Source organism: Choloepus didactylus, chromosome 2 (assembly GCF_015220235.1).
Source record: "Choloepus didactylus isolate mChoDid1 chromosome 2, mChoDid1.pri, whole genome shotgun sequence".
NCBI classification, from domain to species: Eukaryota; Metazoa; Chordata; class Mammalia; order Pilosa; family Megalonychidae; genus Choloepus; species Choloepus didactylus.
In genome coordinates, this window is record NC_051308.1 from 223,437,339 (window position 1) to 223,458,016 (window position 20,678).

At 53.3% G+C, this 20,678-nt stretch overlaps 1 protein-coding gene across 6 annotated transcripts in view; it reads right to left on the reverse strand.

Annotated features, from left to right (window-relative positions):
* Nucleotides 1–2,648: 2,648 nt before the first annotated feature.
* The window catches only part of RPS6KA1 (ribosomal protein S6 kinase A1), a 36,372-nt gene continuing 18,342 nt past the window's right edge, over nucleotides 2,649–20,678 (reverse strand). For all 6 annotated transcript variants that reach the window (XM_037828062.1, XM_037828063.1, XM_037828060.1 and 3 more), the window contains 15 exons: nucleotides 19,651–19,688; nucleotides 19,153–19,295; nucleotides 18,706–18,776; nucleotides 18,305–18,393; nucleotides 17,214–17,278; nucleotides 16,859–16,961; nucleotides 15,255–15,385; nucleotides 14,001–14,126; nucleotides 13,724–13,813; nucleotides 13,181–13,339; nucleotides 5,713–5,874; nucleotides 5,410–5,486; nucleotides 5,004–5,121; nucleotides 3,982–4,119; nucleotides 2,649–3,607 (listed from right to left, as the gene is read on the reverse strand). In XM_037828062.1, the coding sequence (XP_037683990.1) occupies nucleotides 3,485–3,607; nucleotides 3,982–4,119; nucleotides 5,004–5,121; nucleotides 5,410–5,486; nucleotides 5,713–5,874; nucleotides 13,181–13,339; nucleotides 13,724–13,813; nucleotides 14,001–14,126; nucleotides 15,255–15,385; nucleotides 16,859–16,961; nucleotides 17,214–17,278; nucleotides 18,305–18,393; nucleotides 18,706–18,776; nucleotides 19,153–19,295; nucleotides 19,651–19,688 (1,633 nt within the window). In that variant the 3' untranslated portion in view covers nucleotides 2,649–3,484. The remainder of the gene's footprint in view (nucleotides 3,608–3,981; nucleotides 4,120–5,003; nucleotides 5,122–5,409; nucleotides 5,487–5,712; nucleotides 5,875–13,180; nucleotides 13,340–13,723; nucleotides 13,814–14,000; nucleotides 14,127–15,254; nucleotides 15,386–16,858; nucleotides 16,962–17,213; nucleotides 17,279–18,304; nucleotides 18,394–18,705; nucleotides 18,777–19,152; nucleotides 19,296–19,650; nucleotides 19,689–20,678) is intronic.

A 20,678-nucleotide genomic window follows, 5' to 3' on the forward strand; every position in this document is an offset into this window, starting at 1 on the left:
CTTTCCCGGCTCTAGCCTGCAGGTGTAGTTTGTTGTGCTCCCGCCCCGCACTGTCATCCACTGTTCCTGCATTCTCTGTCACTCACCCTTTCAACACACACTAGCTGCGGACCAGCTGCAGGTCAGGTCTGGGTCTAGGTACTTGAGGTACACAGATGAGTACCTCCTGGAGTTCACAGACTGCTGGGGAGAGAACATGTGAACAACTCTTTCTAAAATTGTGTGGTATGCAAAAGAGATGGGCTATGGGGTGTTTGGGGATCCCAAAGTAGAGCCATCCAACCCAGTCTGGGGTTCCCAGAAAGCTTCCTGGAGGTGTCACTTGAGTTGTCCTAAAGGAGGGGTAGGAGATAGCCAGACACACATGGCAGTGGGATCCAGTGGAGGTCCTAGCATGGCAAGTTCAGGGACTGTGAGCAATTTGGGGACAGCAATGAGTGCTGATGCTGGGGGCTTGGCAGGGGCCCAGATCTTGCAGGACCCTGAGTGTTGGGCTGGACTCCTAGGCTCTATCTTGTGGGCAGTGAGGAGCTACTCCAGGGGAAATGCTGGGTCAGATGTTTGATTCTAGATGGAGGATGCTGGGGACACAAAAGACTGGGAAGAACCAGTGAGGCAGCTGCTGGAAGGAGCAAAGATATGAGGAGGGGAGGGAGGATGGAGAGATGAATTTCAAAAATATTTAGAAGACAGAAATGATGGGGTCAGAATGCAAACTGGATGTGGGGAGTGAGGGAAAGAGTCTGGGATGACACTCAAGATTCCAGCTGGGGCTATGGCTCAAAGATAGCTGGGTGGGACAGGAAATGCTGGTTTCACTGCACAGACAGGGAAACTGAGTCTCAGGGAAGCAGAACACAGTCAGCAGCCCAGGACTGTTTATGTCAGTGAGTGTTCAGAAGGGCTTGTGAGCCGTGGAGGGGACCCCAACACATCCTTCCCAGCTCCATGGGGAGGCTGTAGGATTAGAACCTAAGTGATTAGCCCAGGTCTGAAGCTAAATTGTCACTGATTAGTATCCCCTTCTGCGGTAACTGTCCTTTTCACTTCTGCAGCCCTGGCTTTCTTATCTGAGAAGTACAAAAGCAAAGGCCCTGGCAGGTCCTCCCTGACTGGCTGCTGTCCCCTGTGCTGGCTCTCGATCCACCTCCTCTCTTCCCCATGGTTTGCCCCAGGGCTCAGCCACATCGGCCTCTTCCCTGCACTCAGTTCCTGGAACAGGACTTCTCAGACTTTAGTGTGTAGTATGGGAATCCCGGATTCTATGCATAATGGTTCTGTAAACCCACAACTTCTTTAATAAAGAAAAAGACTTCAACGTGCACACAAATCACACGTGGATCTTGCTAAAACACAGCTTCTGACTGAGCAGGTCTGGGATGGGCCTGAGCCTCTGCATTTCTAACAGGCTCCTAGGCGATGCCAATGAGGCTGGTCCATGGACCACACTTTGAGACCAGTCTCTTGGCTTTACACATTTTCTCCTAGAGGATGACTTCCAAATTTGTATTTCCAGTCTAGACCTCTCCCCAGAACTCCAGCTTCTAATTAAACCTCTTATTTGCCACGGTCTATTTGAATATCTAAAAGGTGTCTCCCACTGGGTTGTAAAAATTTCCCCTAAAGCTGCTCCTCCCCAACTCTTCCCTATCTCGGGACCCAACTGCCCAAGTCAAAGATCTAGAAGATCTCCTTCAATCTCCTTTTTCTCTTACCCTCTGCACCCAAACCACCACCAAGCGCTGTCTACTTAATCTCCAAAGCATATCCTGAATCTGTTCACTTCTCCCATCTCCACTCCCATCAGCCTGTCTAGGCTACCACAGCTCTTTTCTGGGCTACTGCAATAACTGCTCCCTTTACCCCCTCCCAGTAATTCTCTACATAGCAGTCTGTGCTAGCTTTTAAAAATATAAATCAAATCATGTCATTCCCCATTTAATTACTCTTTCAGGGGTTTGCATCCCACCTAGAATTAAGCCCTAACTCCCTACCCTGGCCTACAAATAGCCCAGCATGACTGGCCCCTGCCTCCATCCCAGCCTGCTTTCCCCTGAGGGCCTTTGCCCCAGCTCTGCCCTCTGCCTCCCGGTCCGGGCTTGGCTGGCTCCTTCTCACAATTCAGGTCTCGGCTTCTGGTTTACTTCCCCGTCCTCCCTACCTGAAGTCACTCCCTATCCTTCACCCCAGTTGAACTCTGTATAACTTACCAGTACCTGACCCTGGTTTGTTAATTGTCTGTTTCCCCCACTAGGAGGTAAGACCCACGAGAACAGTGACCTTGTCTACCTGGTTTACCACTCTAAGGCTTGGAACAGGTGCAGGGCCAGAATAGGTGGGAGCCTGTTTCCTCACCTATAAAATGAGGATAATAATGGAATCGCTCCCCCTCAAGGGTGGTGATTAAGAGTAAATGAGATACACATGTCAAGCCCAGGTGGTGCCCAGCACTGGGTAACCAGTGGCTAACAAAACCGATACGTTATCAATTCCAGAATGGAATTCCCTGGCTGGAATGTGCTGGGCATGTTGCTCCCCAAATGACCTGAGCTCCAAGCAGCTGGGCTAATTCCTTGTTGTTGCCAAAGCCAACACCCAGAAGCGAAGAGAGGGCAAATCCAAGGACGAAAGGTGAAGGAGAGCACACGTCAACTCAACTGTAAGTTTATTAGAAAGGCCATGGACAGATGAACCCTGAGTTACCAGCTGAGGAAGAAATGAAACAAGCCGAAACAAAAAGCCCCTGCCCCTTCTGGCTGGCCCGCCCCACTGACCTCCTGCGAGAGACACCGACAGAAGGCCAAAAAGTGCTTTCTTATCCTCCCGCGACGGCTGCCCAAACGGAGTGCAGGGGCCCAGAGGCGGAACCCACACGTATGCCGGTGCCTGGGGCTGGGGGTCAGCGGGGCCTTGGTCCTCTCCTCTAGCAGGAAGTGGTTCCAGAACCCCCAGCAGAACAGAATGAAAAACTGATGGGATCGAATGAGTTCTGCTAAATAGCCAGAGGCTCTGGAAGGTGCCACTGGACTGCCCTGGAGGTGTGTGTGTGCACATGGCCACGGATGGCCACCTGTGGGGGTTCCCAGGGGAGGACCCCAAAGCTGATCTGAGGAGTTTCAGCTGCACAGAGCTGTAGCGTGATCCAGTGCCCCTCCTAGGGCTTCACCGGCTATTTCTGCTTCCAGAAAGGCAAATGGATCTTGTAAAAATCCACGGTGGTTGATGCCATTTTTTTTTTCTTTAAAAAAAGTAAGAGTTTGTACAGTCAATCGATTTCAACCAGCAGAGCCTGAGCCGAGAAGAGTCTGTCCTGGGGAAGGAGAAGGCACTTCTCTCACCCTCACCGGGGCGATCCGGGCTGGCTGCTTCCTGGGCCCCTAGGGGCTCCAGCTCCCTCTGGCCCTGCTTCTCAGGCCTGCTCCCTCTGGGGAATATGCTGCCTTTGTGGGGCTCACACCGCCCTGCGGCCTGGGCACCCCGACCCTCACAGGGTGGTGGACGGCAGCTTCCTCACCCGCCGCTGGGCCAGGATAGACGACTCGATGGGCTTCAGCTGGGGGGTGGGCTTGGAGCTGTTGAGTGCGGAGTATGTGGCTGCCATGGCTCCCTGCGAAGGAAGGCGGGAGGTCAGTTCACCGGGGAGGCAGGGGCCGCTGCTCCAGGGTCTGGCCGTCTCCTCCCAGTTCTCCACAGTTCACCCAACCCACTGTTAAACCAGCCCTGTAGTCCTTCATGTTCACTGGTCCTGCCTGCCCCATCAGACTGGGGGCTTCAGCGGTCAGGGGCTGTAACCCCTGAGGACTGGGGGCCCATGAGTGCAGGGTTGGACTGGGGCTCCATGAGGACAGGTCTGTCTGCTTTTTCTCTGTCCCACTTCATGGCCTGGCATAGACATGGCATGTCCTGGTTTTGCCACCCCATGTCCCTGCCCATGGGAACATATGGGGGGCTTAGCTATGTGGGAGCCAGGGGTGGCTGTACCTTCACAAGCTGTAGGTCCTGGTGGGACAGCTGGCTCTGAGGAAGCTTGTCTTTCTGGGTGATCCACGGGTGCTGAAGGACCTGCTTGGCTGTGAGGCGCTGGTGGGGGTCCACGTGCAGCATCTTGGACACCAGGTCCTGGGGGCACAGTGGGCAAGGGGTTTGATGGGAGGGGCCATCATAGGGACAGACAGCTGCACCCCACTGACGGGATGGGCAAAGCAACCAGGTCTCAGCACCTCACGCCCCAACCCTCGGCCCCACGATCCATTCTCCACACTGTTGTAGTCTCCCCAAGTCTAGCCAAGGCATTCCCTTCTTTGGGCCTTTAGTGCTCCAAACTCTTCTTCCTGGAACCCTTTTCCCTTTCTTCTTTGCCATCAAGAAGCCATATGGGAAGGTGGGAAGAGCATCCAATTTGGGTCAGACTGAGGTTCTAAACTTGACTCTACTAATCAACTGAATGCCCCAGGAAAGTTACTTCAACTCTCTAAGCCTCAGTTACCCACCCCTTGGAAAGAGAGAGAACAATATCTGTCTCATCAGGCAGTGCCTGGCACAGAAGTTCCCAATAACTGGAAACTACCACCAATATTGAAAGCTCAAATGTCACCTCCTCCAGGAAGCCCACAGTCAGTTGCTGTGTTCTGTGCCTCCACTGCCCATATATGTGCCTCCTTCTGCTGCCCAGCATCTCTGTTCCTTGCATGTAAGCCTGAATCTCCCACCACACCAAGTTTCCACAAGCCAGAGAGCATGATTGATGCAGCCCTCTGTCCTGCAGGGCCCAGTATGTGGGAAGGGCCAGCTAATGATCACCAAGTTATCCAAACAAGGTTGGGAGTAGGGGGTCTGTCTGGGAACCTTCCACTTGGAGAAATATGGCTACAGGGATTTGTAGAACATTCCAGAAGGAGAAATGAGGCTGCAGGTCACCTGTTCATCAACTGCTAAAAAAGCCCTGGGATGGGATGCTGCCTCCCCACTCCCAAATGAGGCCGGGACAGGCCTAACAGACTCACCTTGGCTGTCTCTGAAACTGTGTTCCAATTTCCCCCAGTGAGGGTGAACTTCCCACTGCCGATCCGGGTCAGGATTTCCTCTGGTGTGTCACTGGGCCCGTTGGCGAATGGAGTATACCTGGGGAAAAGCCCACATGGTCTGGGCACAGCCTCTGGCCTCCATCTCCACGCTGGGGTAGGGGAGCAGGGGCTGTGCCTGCCCCTGCAGGGTGGGCACTTCCCAGGCAGCCTCTTCCTCCTCACAGTGGAGCTCCCTGAAGGCAGGACCATGTCCCTCCCTAGCCCCAGACCCCTCTGCAGACAGGGCTCAGTCTCGCCCATCAAACCAGCACCAGCCCAGCTTGAAAACTAGGGCTGGAGGAAGGGGTGGGGGGCGGACGAGAGTCCAGGCCAGCCGGGCACTCACCCCGCCAGCATGGTGTACAGCAGAATGCCCAGGCTCCAGATGTCACAGCCTTCGTCGTAGCCCTGGCGCTTCAGCACCTGAAGGGAGGCAGGGGAGAGTGGTCAGTCTGAGGGGCAGCGGAAGCCTGTACCTCCCCAAAGGGGTAGGACAAGGGTCCCAGCCACGGGCTGCGTTGTCCGTGGGTGCCAAGGCCACAGGGCTTTGAGTCCTGGATCAGTGTGGGAGCCTCTGGAAGGGGGCACGAGGGCTCCCTCCCATGCCAGGCCCCCTTTCTCTGGCAGCTGAGGAGGCCAGGCCACTCACCTCGGGAGCCACGAAGTTGGCGGTATAGCAAGGGGTCATAAGCAGCCCATTCTCGGCCCGCAGCTGCTTGGCGAAGCCGAAGTCGCAGATGCGCAGGCACTCGGGGTTCCCAGACTCGTCCACGTACAGGATGTTGCTGGGCTTGAGGTCCCTGTGCACCACCTGGGGAAGGAGGGCTGGGTCAGCTCTCAAGGTGGAGAGGCTGCTAGTGGCCGGGGGCAACTGCCAAGGATGGGAAAGTGAGGAAGGTGGGGCGACAGGGACAGGATCCAGAACCCAAAAGGAGGGGAAGGGGATGAACCACGGGCCCTGTGTGCTACCAGCACTGCTTACTTGAAGTCTATGTAAATGCCGAGACTCCAACTTCACCTGTCCCAAAGGGATCTCCCCATTTTCCGCCTCAAACCTGCTCACCAGTCTTATCTCATGGCAACCCCTTCCTTCCTGTGGCTCAGGCCAAGGTCATTCTCGATCCCTCTTCTTTCTCATATTCCTCAATCAGTCCACCAGCAAACTCAGTTGGCTCAAGCCCCTCTCGGCCCCTCGACCGCACCCTGGTCTCCCGAATGACTGCAACTACCTCCCAAGTGGTCTCCATGCTTCTGTCCTTGCCCCTACAGTCTGTCTCTACCCAGGAGCCAGCGTGATCCCATTAGCCTTAACTCAGATCATGTCACTCCCAGGCTTGCAAACCTCCAAGGCTGCCCCTCTTGAGTGGAAATGCCCTTACAATGTCCTTGTGGCCCTGCCTGACCCCTTTGCCCCTCACCCACATCTCTCGCACTCTGGGGGCTTCTGCCACACTCTGCCGAGCTCATTCTGCTTCAGCCACCCCGGCCTCCTCATTCTTCCTTCGACAAGCCAAGCACCCTCCTGCTCGGGGTCTGTGCATTTGCTGTTCCCTCCTCCTGTAAGACTCTTCCCTGAGATCTGCCCAGTTCATTCTCTTGCTTCTTTCAGGTCCCAGCTCAAGTTTCACCTTATCAGTAAGACCTTCCCTCCTCATTTACAAAATGGCCACCCAACCCCTAGTACTTCTTAGTCTCTTTATCTAGTTTTATCTTTATTGATAATACCATCAGGTGACATAATACTTACTAAGTCCCCCTACTGGAATGTAAATTCCGTGAGTGTTTTGCTTACTGCTGTTTCCCAACACTCAAAACCGCCCCTAGCCCACAGTGGGTGCTCAGTGTTTGTTGAATGAATGAATGCCACGTATTGCTGGGGCCTTAAACGCAGATGACTTTCCTCTGGACCCGTCTGCTCACCTGTAAGCTGAGGAGGCTGAACCACTCTCCTCTTCCGTCCTGCCCAGGCACAGTTCTATCACCCAACACCCAATTTTTAACACCTCAAGATCGCTGACCCTAGTCCCGACCTTTCTTGAGTCCAGGCTCACCCATCCAGCTGCCCGCCAGATAGCAACCGCCGGATGTCCCTCAGGCCTCTAGCCCACCACGTCCTGCCCTCCTGCTCCTCCTCTCATGAGCTAAAGCTGCCTCCCTGGGCACTGTCCTCAGTCCGCCTCCTCTCCCATCTCAGTCCACCAGCTCCAAGTCCCATCTCTTCTGCTCCCACTTTGCCAGCATCAAACCCACTGCCACCTGAGCTCAGGGAGCATTATTTCTTACCTAAGTGACTGAAAGACTTAAATCGCATCACTCCCTGCTCAGAAGTCTTCAATGGCTCCCTACTGCCTTCAGGATAAATCCCAAAGCCCCCAGCTTGGTGCAGGAGCCTTGGCCATCCATTTCAGCTCCACCATCCTACGAATCCCCTGGAGCTGAGGCCCCTGGGGACTCCCTTGGGCATAACCTTATCTGTCTATGGAACATCTGTTCAACTTGGGCTCTCAGTGTAGGGCCTAGCACAGAGCAAGTACTAAGTGAATATTTGTGCAATGAATGAATGCATTATACTTCTGGAATACATAGAGACCCTTAGGGTTCGATTAGTTGAGTCTCACAGACCATAAAGCTAGTTGACTTTACAGAGATGGTCCTTTCATAGCCCCAGTGGAGCCTCAAGCCCTCCAGCAATTGCCCAGGGGACTGGCAGACTGGAGGCAGACAAGGCCTAGCCAACCTCCAGGGAAATGAGGAGGGTGGTCTCAGTGACAACCTGGGAATTGTTTCCCAGCCCTGGAGAAGTCCCTTCCTGAGCAGCATCTGTCCAGCCACTTGGGCTCTCTCCTTCGTAATACAATCGCACGGCTCAGAGCACTAGCCCAGACCCCCAGAAATGCAGAGGGCCCAACCAAGTTTCCCAGAGGTCAAGGTTGCTCAGCCTGGCTGAGAACACTGACGACCCTGCACCGTGATCTCCCTGGTTTACAAAGTGCTTTGCTGGCCACGATCACATTGGGACTGCCCATTACCCCTCAGTATGTGGGCAGGGCAGGGATTATGGAGAGAGAAAGAAACTGAGGTGCTGAGAGAAGAAGTGGCTTCCTCCTGGCTAGTCAGAGGCAGAGGCAAGACTTGAACCCAGTTCTGACCTTAATTCCATGGTCTTTCCAGTTTACGTGGCACAGACAACACTTTGGGAAACCATAAGCTCCCACAGGTAACTGCGGTTAACCATGGCAGGTATCGGAATATTAGGGATGGGGGCAGGGGAAGGTAAGCACAGCTTGAAAGAGCTCCACAGGTGATTCTGTTATCTGCACAACAGGTGTGTTTGGGGTGGGGGAGGAGGGGGAAGTATATTTTCACATCTCACTGCATTAAGACATACAACAGGCTGGCGAGGAATCAGTGAAGTGAGTCAGAGCAGGAACCACAAGCCAACAGTGTGTGCCCAGCTTAAAGAGGGCAGGCACAATTTAGCTCCAGCTGATAGTCACCATGTAGGACCTCAGGTTCAGTGCAAAGTATGTCTGCAAGTCAAATGCAGCCACTGAGTCACGATTTGTGACTTCTGGCAGAGTTGGGATTTCAGGTGTGGAGTCAGGCAGGCCAAGGTAGGAATCCTGGCTTCACCATCAGTAGCCCTGTGATCTTGGGCATGTCGCTTAACCTCTCTAGCCATCTAGAATTTTTCCCATCTGTAAAACTGGGCTAATCACAGTGCTCAGCCCCAGGGACGTAGGCAAGAGCATAAGAGTTAGTGCAAGAGGAATGTTCAGCACAGGGCTGGGGAAACGGCAGCTGTTGTCACAGTAACCTCAGAAGAGCCTGTGGCTGAACCCCACTGTGGATGTTAATACACGGCAGCTGCTTGTTAAGAAGCAACTAAAAATCAGAAGGCAAGAAATTCACTCTTGTCCACAGCAGCATCTGATCACAAGCACAGGAGCACAGACTCTGGGCCCAGACTAGCTGTGGGACTTCAGGCAAATTACTCAAGTTCCCAGAGCCTCAGTTCCCTCGCTTATAAAATGGGAATAATGATAGTACTTTCTTACAGGTTTACTGGTGTGATGAATACGTAAAGCGCGTAGAAGCCTGCCTGGCTGTGGCAAGGGCTATATGGTGCTAGCTGCTGGCAGCACCAACCTCAGCAGCCTCAGAAGACGTGCATTTGGGAGCCTGTGACCCCCCAGAAGAGGTGAAGGTGTTCAATGTGAATTATCTGGTTAAACAGAGAAGCCAAAGCATGAGGTCAATCCTCCACTGATCCCACCGACTCCAGGGCTGTTCTCAGGCTCTCTCTGGCACAACAGAGACCTTAAAAGAAACAACCTGAAAGGGGCTGGGAACTTAAAAGGGCTCCATGTATTCAATAAAGAACTCCTGCAAAATAATAAGAAAAAGGTAAACAATACAATTAAGAAATGGACAAAAAGACTTAAATAGGTATTTCAGAGAGGAGACTATCTAAATGGCCAATGAACACATGAAAAGGTGCTCAACTCCATTAGTCCACCAGGGAAATGCAATTTAAAACCACAGCGACATACCACTCCACACCCACCAGAATGACTATAATTACAAAGATGAGAAAACACCAAGTGTTAGCCAATATTGGACACTCATACACTTCTGGTGGGAGTGTAAATGGTTAAAAACACTTTGGAAAACTGTTCGGCAATATCTACAAAAGAAAAACATATGCATATACTGTGATCTAGCAATTCCACTCCAAGACATACACCCAACATAAAAACGTACAAATGTTCACCAAAAGAAAATAACTAAAACGTAACAGCAATGGCAGTCATAATAGTCATGAACTGGACAGCAGAACGGACAATTGCATTGTGGTTTGTTCATACAGTAGAATACCATCTAGCAATGAGAATGAATGAACTGCTGCCACGCACAATAACATGATGAATCTCAGAGATGATGGTAAGAAGCCAGACAAAAAAAAAGAGTACGTTTATATAAAATTCAAAAACGGGCAAAACTAATCCAAGCTATCAAGAAGTCAACTTAGAATGGTTACCCTTGGGGGAAGGGAGGACTGGAAGGAGAATGAGGGGCTTTGGGGGCACTGGAAATGCTTAATTTCCTGATACGGATGCGGTTACATAGGTACATTCACTTTTTGAAAATTGATTTGCACCCCATGATCTGTGCACTTTGTTGTTTCTGTGATATGTGAATAAAAAGATAAGGTGTCACCCTTCCACCCCTCATCCCCCATCTCCCATGGGATTCCCAGCTTCTAGACCACAGCTACTGCCAATGCCGAATCAGCCCAGAGACTCTCCCTCCAGATACTTCAACGAGAAGCATCTCTTCATTTGTTCCCTGAAAAGGGCCAGAAACTTCGGAGACCCATGGACAGCTGGTTTTGGGAAGGAGAAAAGTTCCTCCAACAACATGCCCACCAAGTGGCTGTCCACACTCGGAGCCTCTGGAGGGGGCTCATTAACTACGGAGGCAGCCCCTATTCTAGAAAGTTCTTCTCTGCTTTGAGCCTCAGGTGATCCACTAGTAACTGAGAGATTCCAGCTCTGTCTTCTAAACCTTCCCGGGAGTAACTATAACTAGTACTCACTTGAGAACAAAGTAGGATGAGGAAACACATTTACTTTCTAACCTGGATGTATTTAAATACAAGTCCATCTGCACTGGTCATCTCAAAAACCAAAGCCACTCCAAACATGATCATTAGAAGTACATGTTGTAACCAAACTGAAGCTCTGGTTATAAGGTAAAGTTCTTTACTTTTTTTTTCTAAAAAAAAATTAAACAATCAGACATTGCCATTTTGCAAGCCCTAATGAAATAATTGTTTCAGGCAAAGATCCTTGAAGAATGAAACTATTAGATGACAGGTTGATGGTGATCTTTACAGTGGGATCAGACTGTCACCACCTGACCTCTCTACTGGGGGGCAATGTGGCCCTGCGAGCTTGCTGATGGGGTGTGACCTGAGGTGTTTTTGAAACTCAACCCATCAAAAACGGTGAAACTGAATTTACTCAAGACTCTAGAACAACTTGCAGTTAGCTACAAAATTATAGGCAATGGAAAAACAAACGATGCCACAAGGAAGCAGATGAATTTAGAATGTGGAACATTCCATAGAACAACGAATCTCTCCAAGTAGGTGGCATAAAACAAGGGCGGGGGGTCTCAAGACAGAGGCACACATTTAGCAGAACTCACTGAACTATTAATTCACTGTATGCAAATTTCACCTCAGTTAAAAAGAGAGAGATGTGAGGATATTACAACCGAATCCCTTGCAAGGATCCTTACTCCAATCAACCAACTGTAAAAAGACACTTTGAAAGGACAGAACGGGAAATCTGTCTACGGACTTGCCTGTATGTGAAAGTAAGTCATTGCTAATATTGTTAGTTGTTATGAAAGAAAATGTTCACCTTTCTAGAGTTATAGACATAGGAGTAAGATAATGTGAGGTCTGGGAAACACCTTAAAATACTTTAGTTATAGGTAGTTATGGAGCAAACATCATGTTGTCTGCAACTTCTTTTCAAATGCATCAGCAAAAACCTATATATGTATATATAAAGCGAGACGGACAGAGAGCGAGAGAGAGAGAGAGAGAAAACGAGAGAGCAAATGTGGCAGACTTAAAATTTGGTGAATCCAGAAGGTAAATGGTTTCCACAGTACTATTCTTGTAACTTTTCTGTAGGTTTGAACTTTTTCCTCAATAAAAAGTTGGGAATAAAGTGTAATACCATTTAAAAAAAAAATGACACCTGCTGACATGTCAAAGTGCTTGTCATTTCACTTTAAACTTTTTTTTTTCAGATAAAAATGAAATTAAACTATTTATTTTGAAGGGAAAAAAGAAAGTTGGGAATGATACTTCAATGACAAAACACAATAAAAAGAAAGTGAAAGGAAGGGAAGGAGGGAGGGAGGAAAAGGAAAGAATGGAAAAAAAGAAAGGCAGAAAGAAAGAGAAGGACAGACAAAGCAAGTGTGGCAAAAATCGTGACGGTTTTTGAATCTGGGGTTCATTATACTATTCTTCATGGTTTTTATATGTTTGAAATTTTTATAATAAAAAACTAATTAAAAAAAAAAAAGACAGGGCAATGGTCTGGTCCTATTTCTCTCTAATGTTTATGTGGCATCTACTGGGAGCCTGCACTGGGCCTGATGCTTTCCCAGGCACAGCCCCTGACTTCACCCTCTTAACCACTCTTGGGGTGGCAGCTCTTAGCAGGAGATGAGAAAAGCCTGGGAGAGGTGAAGTGGCTTCCCGAACCTCACACGCAGTAAGCGAAGAAGGAAGGACTCGGACCAAACTGTCGGATTCCAGACCCTGCATTTTTAACTGCCGCTGTGTCTGATTAGAAGCACCCTAAAATATCACCTCTTGCAGAGAGAAACTCACCCTAAGGCCACTGTCTGTGGCTTTAATACACCATAAAGAGCATCTCTACTGCCCCTCAGCTCCACCAGCCTTGGCCCAGGCTCCTCTGGCACACGCCTTCCTTCCATAATAATGAAGGTCAAGTTCTGCCACTTGCACCCACCCGTCTCCTGCAGCAGCTGCTGCGTCTCCAGCGGCACCGCCTTCTGCATTCACTTCCTCTGTCCTAGCAGCTGAACCCGCAGCCCCATTTATCTCTCTGAAGCCCCACAGTGACCCCGATGCTCTCTGGCTCAGAAACCACCCCACACCTGGCATTCTGGCTCCATCCCTCCCTGGCTGTGTGACCTTGGGCAAGTGATCTCACATCTCTGAGCCTCACTCTTACCTGAAAAGTGGGACCAACAATAGCACCTACCTGGTAGGATTGTTGAGAGCATCAGGTGAGATAACTAACGTAGGGACAGAACTTAGCATGGCGCCTGGCCATATTAGGAACTTAATAAACGGACCTTTTTTGTAACTTGGTTTCATTTCTCTGTCCCTCCCTTTCTTCTTAACATGCATCCGTCCACCCAGCTGCCTACCATCCTGAGTATCCCCTCTGGCTGGTTAAAGGCTGCCACTACCTGGGCCAGCCCATGGTTCTTACGCTCTGCTGGTGGTATGGCCCTTGGCAGCCCACCCCCACCCCCCATGGCCGCTACCCTAGACTTACCCCCTGTGAGTGCAGATACTCCACGGTCTTGCCGATGGTGTACAGGACGAAGCTGGCCTCCCGTTCTGAGAAGAATTTCTGCCTCAGGATCTTGTCCAGCAGCTCCCCGCCCCTCATCAGCTCCGTTACCAGATACACGTGTTTGCCATCATCATACACCTGCCGGGGACTTCACTGTCAGGCCCTGGGCCACCAGCTTATCAGGCCAGGGAAGAAGGATCTGGCCCAGGATGCTGGAGCCTTGGGTGTATGTTCCGCTATGTGCTTCGGTGGCCCCAGGAGGGGCTTCACCTCTTCGGGCCCTGTCCTGCCTGGACGGGAGGACGCTGGCACTAGCCCTGGCCCCCGAGGGGCAGGAGAGATCTCAGAGAAAACCCAAGTCTGGACTTTGGGGGGCAGCCACACTGGGGGGACCACGGGTCTGCGTCCCCTCCCCATGAACAATGGGAAGGGGATCAGAGGCCCAAGGAGTGGCAGCCCCCAGACAAACCCTAGAGGACTAAGTGCCCCAATCCCACCCCAGTCTCAAGGACCCCCACTCACATCTTTCAAGGTGATGATATTGGGGTGCTGCCCATATCGCAGAAGAATCTCAATCTCCTCTGAGGGGTCCCGCTTGCTCTTGTCAATGACCTGAGGGAAGAGGGTGCATGTGGCAGTGCCAGGGAGAGAGACGTGAGTCCCTCCCTGCCAGAGTCCGCGTGGCAGAGCCCGGAGGGTCTCAGCTGCACACCTGTCCCCTCTCCACAGAGCCTCGGACACCAACCCTCCTCCTCCCCCAGTCCAGCAGCCTCAGCCAAAACACGGCGGAGAGGCCCACCTTGACGGCATACTCCATGTTGGTGGCCTTGTGGACACAGCGCTTGCACACAGAGTAGGAGCCCACGCCGATTGTCTCCTTTACCATGTAGCCGTCACTGAACACCAGGTTCTTCCCGTGAAGTTGCTGCAGGAGACCCAAGAGGTGGGCTGACCCCCTGCTCCACAATGCCAGGGGTCGCCCCCCAGCACCCAAGGCCTTGGCACAACAAGACAGCCCCAGGAGGCCTGGGGTTGAGCGTTGGTGGGGCGACCCTGCCCCTCTCGGGGCCTTGTTTTTTTTGCACTGCACGATGGACAGACTGGCTGGCTCCCAGCCAGCCTGTGTTGGAGACTGTGGTCACAGGGGGTGGGGAGTGGGGGCAACAGGGCCGCGCTCCCCTCCCCCCCTCCCCTCCTCACCAGAGGTCTGTGGTTCTGAGGGCCCGGCCAGGCCTGGGAGGGACATGGGATCCCTGAGCTGGGTTCCAGCTCTGCTGCTTACTGGGCCTTTCCAGGGGGTCCCAGCCCCTCATGGGCTGTCTCGAGGTTCTGAGGCACTGAGCATAGCAAATGCACACGTGCTGCCTCGGGTGGTAAGGCACTGTGCTAAGCACTTTGCACAGGTGACCACATGTCCCCGTTTGCCTTGGACAGCCCTGGTTTACACCTGTTGTTCCGGCATCCAGTCCAGTTTAACATTCGCCCTGGACAAAGACGTCCCAGTTTGGAAAATAAAGTATACCAGAACCCTAACTTGACATTAACTCACGTAAGCCTCACAACACTTCGCAAAAAGGCTCTATCATTACCCCATTTTACAGATGAGGAAACTAAGGCACTGGGACCCAAAGGGCTCTGAACCCAGGCAACAGGCTCTATAATTGACCTTCTTGCCTCTCAACCCTGAATTTCCCATGAAGCAGTGCAAATGTGCAAATGGGGGACAAGCGTGAGGAGACACAAGCCCCCTGACACCCTTGCCACACCACCTTGGGAACCACCTGGCATTTATCCTGATCCTCCAATGTCCCTGGCCCTGTTCTGAGAACTTTATATTCACACTGTCATTTAATCTTCAGGACCACCAGGTGAGGTGGGTACCATCACCCTCGTTTTACAAATGGGGAAACCGAGGCTCAGGCAGTGAGAGGACCTATGGGCTCATGGTGGCATCAAAGCTTTGTCCAACTCCAGAGCCTCTGTTTGCAGTCATTCTGCCTTGTGGCTTCTAGGTGGACAGGGCCCACTGGGCAGCGGTCCCCTGCTCCCTCACCTGTACAACTGAGTGCAGCGGTGCCTGCGTGGCCCGAGGCTTGCCGTCCTCCTCCATCAGACCGGTGGCCACAAAGCTGAAGCCACGGAACAGCTGATGGGCGCCAGCGCTGGGGGGGATCCCCGGGGAGTCTGTAGGGGCAGGAAGCACGCCTGAGGAGGTACCCGGCAAAGGGGAACCATGGGCTTCGAGGACTGCCGTGGTAACAGGCTGTGGTGGGGCCCTGGGCAGGGCCCATGCAGCCCAGACCTTAGTTAGCCCATCTGTACAATGTGTGCTTAGACTAGTGCAGTCCTGATGCACCAGGACCATGAAAGACTCCAACGCCTGGCCTCCAGCCCAGGTCAAGCCACTTCCTCTTTTGCTGGCCATCTTCTCCCGGCCTCCCTGTCCCAGGTCTGCCCCTTCAGATCCAGCCTGTGTGCAGCAGCCAGGGGGGTGGTTTCGACCACAAATCTGACCACTTTGCCACCCTGTGTGCACCCTTCAAATGCACCCCTCTGTGCTTAGGAGAAAGTCCAACTCCTCGGCCTGGAGATTGAGGTCTGTGACCCAGCCCCTGCCAGCCTCTCCCCCCCGCCCCACAGCTCAGCCACACTGGGCTTCTCAGCTCCTTACAGGAGTCTCTGAGCCACCACATATGCTGTTCCCTCTAACTGGGTGATCCTCTCCTTGTCCATTCTTCAAGCTCGGCTTCCACATTCTCTGAGCCTGAAGCTGCTCCTCGGCTCCTTTGCACCTATTAAGCTGCGCTCGTCAGGCTGCCCAGGAGCTGTTTCTAGGTCTATCCCTCTACTACAGCCTGTGCCATCCATGGCAGGGCCTGGGTCTGTTGTGTGCTCCATCATTCCCCCAACACCTGGCACACAATAGCCGCCTAGTACTTATTTGTTGGAGGACTGAGTAAAGATGGAACAGACTGCTTGGAGAAGTGCTGAGCTCTCTGTCATCAGAGATATGCAAGCTGCAGCAAAAAAAGCACCCCCCTCTGTTAAAACCTACCCCTCCCAGTACTAACACTATCTCTAACATTTTACTGAAAGTTAGGCTCTAGCAAGCTCCTTCCCAGAAGCTCCATCCTCAGCTTCTCGCAGCAGTGTCAGGGAATGAGTGGATCTGCGGCTGTGCCCATGTTTCAGATGAGCCACACCGAGGCCCAGCCCTCACACCAACCAAAGCCATCCCCACACATGCCCCTGACCTGTGGGTGCCATCTCCTCTGCACCCCCAGACTACCCCCACCGTGCAGTTTTGCAGGGTCAGATTCTTTAGCCCTGATGAGAGTGTGAGCCTGATGTGTCTGGTCTTCCCAGTGGGCTGAAAGATGCCCAGGGCAGGGTCCTGACTTTTCTGTTGTGGCCTCAACCACCCACCTACTCCCACCCCCTCACCCAGACACAAAGAGGCCCACAGAGCCCTGGAGTGGGAGAGTCAGGCAGAGTGAGACAGTAACAAAGAGAGTCCCACAGGGCAGAAGCGCACCCACCTGCCCACACACCTGGGCCCGCCGGAGTCCCTGACCAGCTCTGTGTCCCAAGGTGCCCAGGCTCCCTGCTTCCCTCCTATACCAGCCCAAGACAAACAAACCCAAACGACGGACGCACCCCTGGGCGTGCGGGAGGTGAACTCTGTGTCAAAGTAGAAGGTGTCATCGGGCTGAGCCACGGCTGGCTTGAACGGTGGCTTGATCTCACGACGGTACAGCTTCTGCAAGGCAGGGCAGGTTCTCCAGTCACCACGGGCTCCCCCTGTCCCCCAACAGCCCACCACATGCCCCACACAGGAGGAAGGTCTGGAGCACAGGCCTCCAGGAGGCCACCCTTGCCTCCAAGGCCAGCTGTCGCCCTCTGCCCCCACGGCCAATGCCCTGGTCAGCAGAGGTCCCCCTCCCACTACCCTTTCTGAGGTTGACCCAGTCAAAGTCCCAGCTGGGGCCCTGGAACAGACGGACACACTCACATTCCAGTCAATGGTTGAATAGAAGACGTGCCGCTTGATTTCCTCTGCCCCATCAGGGCCAGAGCCTGGAAGAGTCCAGATGAAGGGCCTCTTACGGGACAGCCCAACCCCAGACACCTGGCCTGCCTGCCGAGTGGCCCCACAGGGTCTGGGTTGAGCCACCAGAGCAGCCCACCAGGAGCAGAGAGGCAGGAAGGGCTCCCCCTGCCTCCAAATCCACCTAGCCATCGGCCCCACTCAGCTAATGCCCACTCAGCATTATCTGCTTTTTGGAGTTCCTTAAGATCAAGCTCCAGTGTACTGAAAGGAGAAGGCAGGCTCAGAGAGGTTAGGCAACTTATCCAAAGCCACACAGCCTGAACAAAGGCCGGACTTGTTCCAAGATCTCCACTGGGCCCCTGAACCCCCTCCCCAATTCAGGCCTCATCTCTTTTGCTCTTATCCCATTGCCCTTTCCAACCATTTGACAGACTCTTGCTCCATCTGAGCCCAAAGGCTTGGAATGGGCCCAACCAGACCGGTCACAGTCCAAGTGAACCCAGGATCTAAGGGAGCTGCACATATTAAGCACCTACTACATGCTAGGCACATACATGTAACTTCATTCAGTCAACAGAGCCTGAGAGCTTGGGATCATTGTCTTCCATTCAGACAAGGAGGCTGGGGCTCAGAAAGGTGAAGATACCTGCCTTGGGTCACTCGCTCATATATGGCATTCTTTCTCTCGACAAATATTTAGGGAGGGCCTGCTGTGCCCCAGGAGGTGGGACCTGGGGCAGGACTGGGATTTCTGACTTCTAAGCTCACGCTCTGTCTCTTGCACCAGCAGCCGTGGAGGAGGAACTGTGTGGGAATCTCTGTCCTTGTCCCCAGGGGGAGTGGGGATGACTCAGTTCCTGCCTTCCCCCTACACACAGGTCACCCCACCGCCACCACACACGGAGCCAGACAGCAGAGTGGCTGGCGACATTGTCTGCCCACACAAAAGACAACGGTCCCTTTCAGCCCCAGACGTGGCCCCGTGGCCTAGGCTGCAACTGTACCCTGCTCCCCACTGCCACGTCCCCTCCCCTGAGCTGGGGGCCACTTACCGAGTCGGTTGGCAGGATTCCGCTTGAACAAGGCCCGCAGGAGGCTCTGGGCTTCCGAGCTCAGAAACTGGGGCATGCCTAGCTTTGCCCTGCAACAACAGCCCCCAGGTCTCATAAGGGCTGAGCCCCACCCCGGAGGCCCCGTCTCCCCTCCTCCTCTCGGTCCAGATCTAGTTTCTCGCTTAGTCCAGACAAGCCACCCATTAAGTCACCTCTCAAAGACTTCAGGGATCCCCTCCCACGGGCCCTGGTAGAGATAAAAGGGAGACTTGGAAAGCACAATGCTTAACCCAGAGGAGGGTCTCACTAATGGTGGAATGTGAGGCTGGGACAGGGTATGACCCTGGCCTCAAACTGGGCCAGTGGGGACGGCCCTGAGGTGTGAGAGAGACAGTGCTTACTTCAGAATCAGTGTCATGGTCTCCTTCCGGTCCTTCCCCTGGAAGGGCAGGGAGCCCGTCAGCATCTCAAACTGCAGAAGACAAGCGTCCATTCAGGCTCTGGTTCCCATCTCCCACTCCCCCTGCCTCCTCCCATCCAGGCCACTCAGACCCATTCCCGGGACCCTTGCTGGCCTGTTGGGGGTCCAAGCCCACCCCAGACCATCAGGAGCAACACCAAGGGCCCCAGGCTGGGGAGAGGACGGTTCCTGGGCTAGGGACACCCCAGGTGGGGCCAAGCCTGGGATCCTTTCCAGGAAGGAGACTGCATCTGTGTAGAGAATGGGGCCAGTTTGGCTGTGGGAGGAGCTGGGAGAAACTTAGAGACCATCAACCCCTCACTGTACAGATGGGGAAACTGAGGCCTAAGGCCTGAGCTGGATCCTTCACCCACATCTGGGTGCTCACCATCAACACCCCGTAGGACCACCAGTCAGCACTGTGGGTGTGGCCCTGGCGGTTGACGACCTCGGGGGCCATGTACTCCACCGTCCCGCAGAAGGAGTAGGCCTTCTTCTCATGGTCAATGGCCTCCTTGCTCAAGCCAAAATCTGCGGCCAGGAGGGCAAGAGGACACATCTTCAGGGATCACTGCCTTCCTTGTGTCACCCCTCAGACATCCAAGCCCCCTAACCCGGAGGCTGAGGGCATGACGCCCATAATACTCAGGAGGGGGTTGAGGCCCAGAGAGGTCAGGCTACTGGCCCAAGGTCACACAGGCAGCAAAGCAGGGAGCTGAGATTCAAACCCAGGGCGTTCCAAGGCTGGGACCTGGGCTTTGACCACTTCCCTGGATCTGGCCCCGCCTCTCAGGAGGGACAAGCCCCCTGCACTCCTCCAAGACCCGTCAGCAGCCCCCTCTGCCCTCCACCCTGAGGACCGAGGGTGCAGGCACCCTCTGCTCACCAGTGAGTTTGATGTGGCCCTCCTCATCCAGAAGGATGCTGTAATGGAGAGATGGAAGTCAGTTACCCCAAGCTGAGGCCCCTCAGGGGGTTCTAGTGACACCATGGTGGGGTGGGGTGAAGGTTGGGCCCAGCCCAGAGAAGACCACTGCCCCCAGATCTGTCTGATGAAGGAGTGGGTGGGGCGGGTGGCAGCAGGCTCACCTCCATCATGGGTCTGCGTAATCACAAATGCCGCCATTACCAGTGCCAGGCCCCGCCGTGCAGACATGTTGCCTGCCTTGTTTGCTAATCCTTGAAACAACCATGTGAGGTAGGTACTCTCATGCCCCCTCCCTTTCTTTCCCTTGGAGGAAAAAAAGGCATCCAAATTTAATCCCGAACAGACAGAAAGCATCAGCAGGGACGACTACAGAGGTTTCTCCATGGCCCATAGATTTGCAAGGCCTGATCGGATTGATGGTAAGAAAGCCTTGGTGTGTCCTCTGAAACAAGATCTACTTCACAGTGTGAAAAGATAGCGGAAGGAAGGAAGGAAGGAAGGGAGGGAGGGAGGGAGGGAGGATGGAAGGAAGGAAGGAAGGAAGGACGGACCTCATTTTAATAATAGGGAAACTAAGGCTCAGGGCAATTAGGTAACTCCCCATAGTCACAGAGCTAGTAGAGAACACAGACAGGATTTGAATTCAGGTTTGCCTAACTCCAAAGCAAGATCTTATTCCATTTCACCATTTGCCCCTGGCTCCCAAGTTACCACTCAAGCGTACTTAGATGTTGAGAAAAATTCTAGGGGGCCAATCTAACCAAAGGAGTGATCATTGATGTGCATTTCAGATGCTGCACTGGCAAAACAGATGCAAACAAGGCAGGCAATGCGCCTGCACGGATAGGGCCAGCACCAGAGACGGCAGCACTGGGGACATGCAGCCCTGTGACAGAGAGGAGCCTGCAGCCGCTACCACCCCGCCCCACGACAGCCCAAGAGAACGGGACCTTCTTGGGAAGGGCCACCCCCACCTCCGTTAGTGT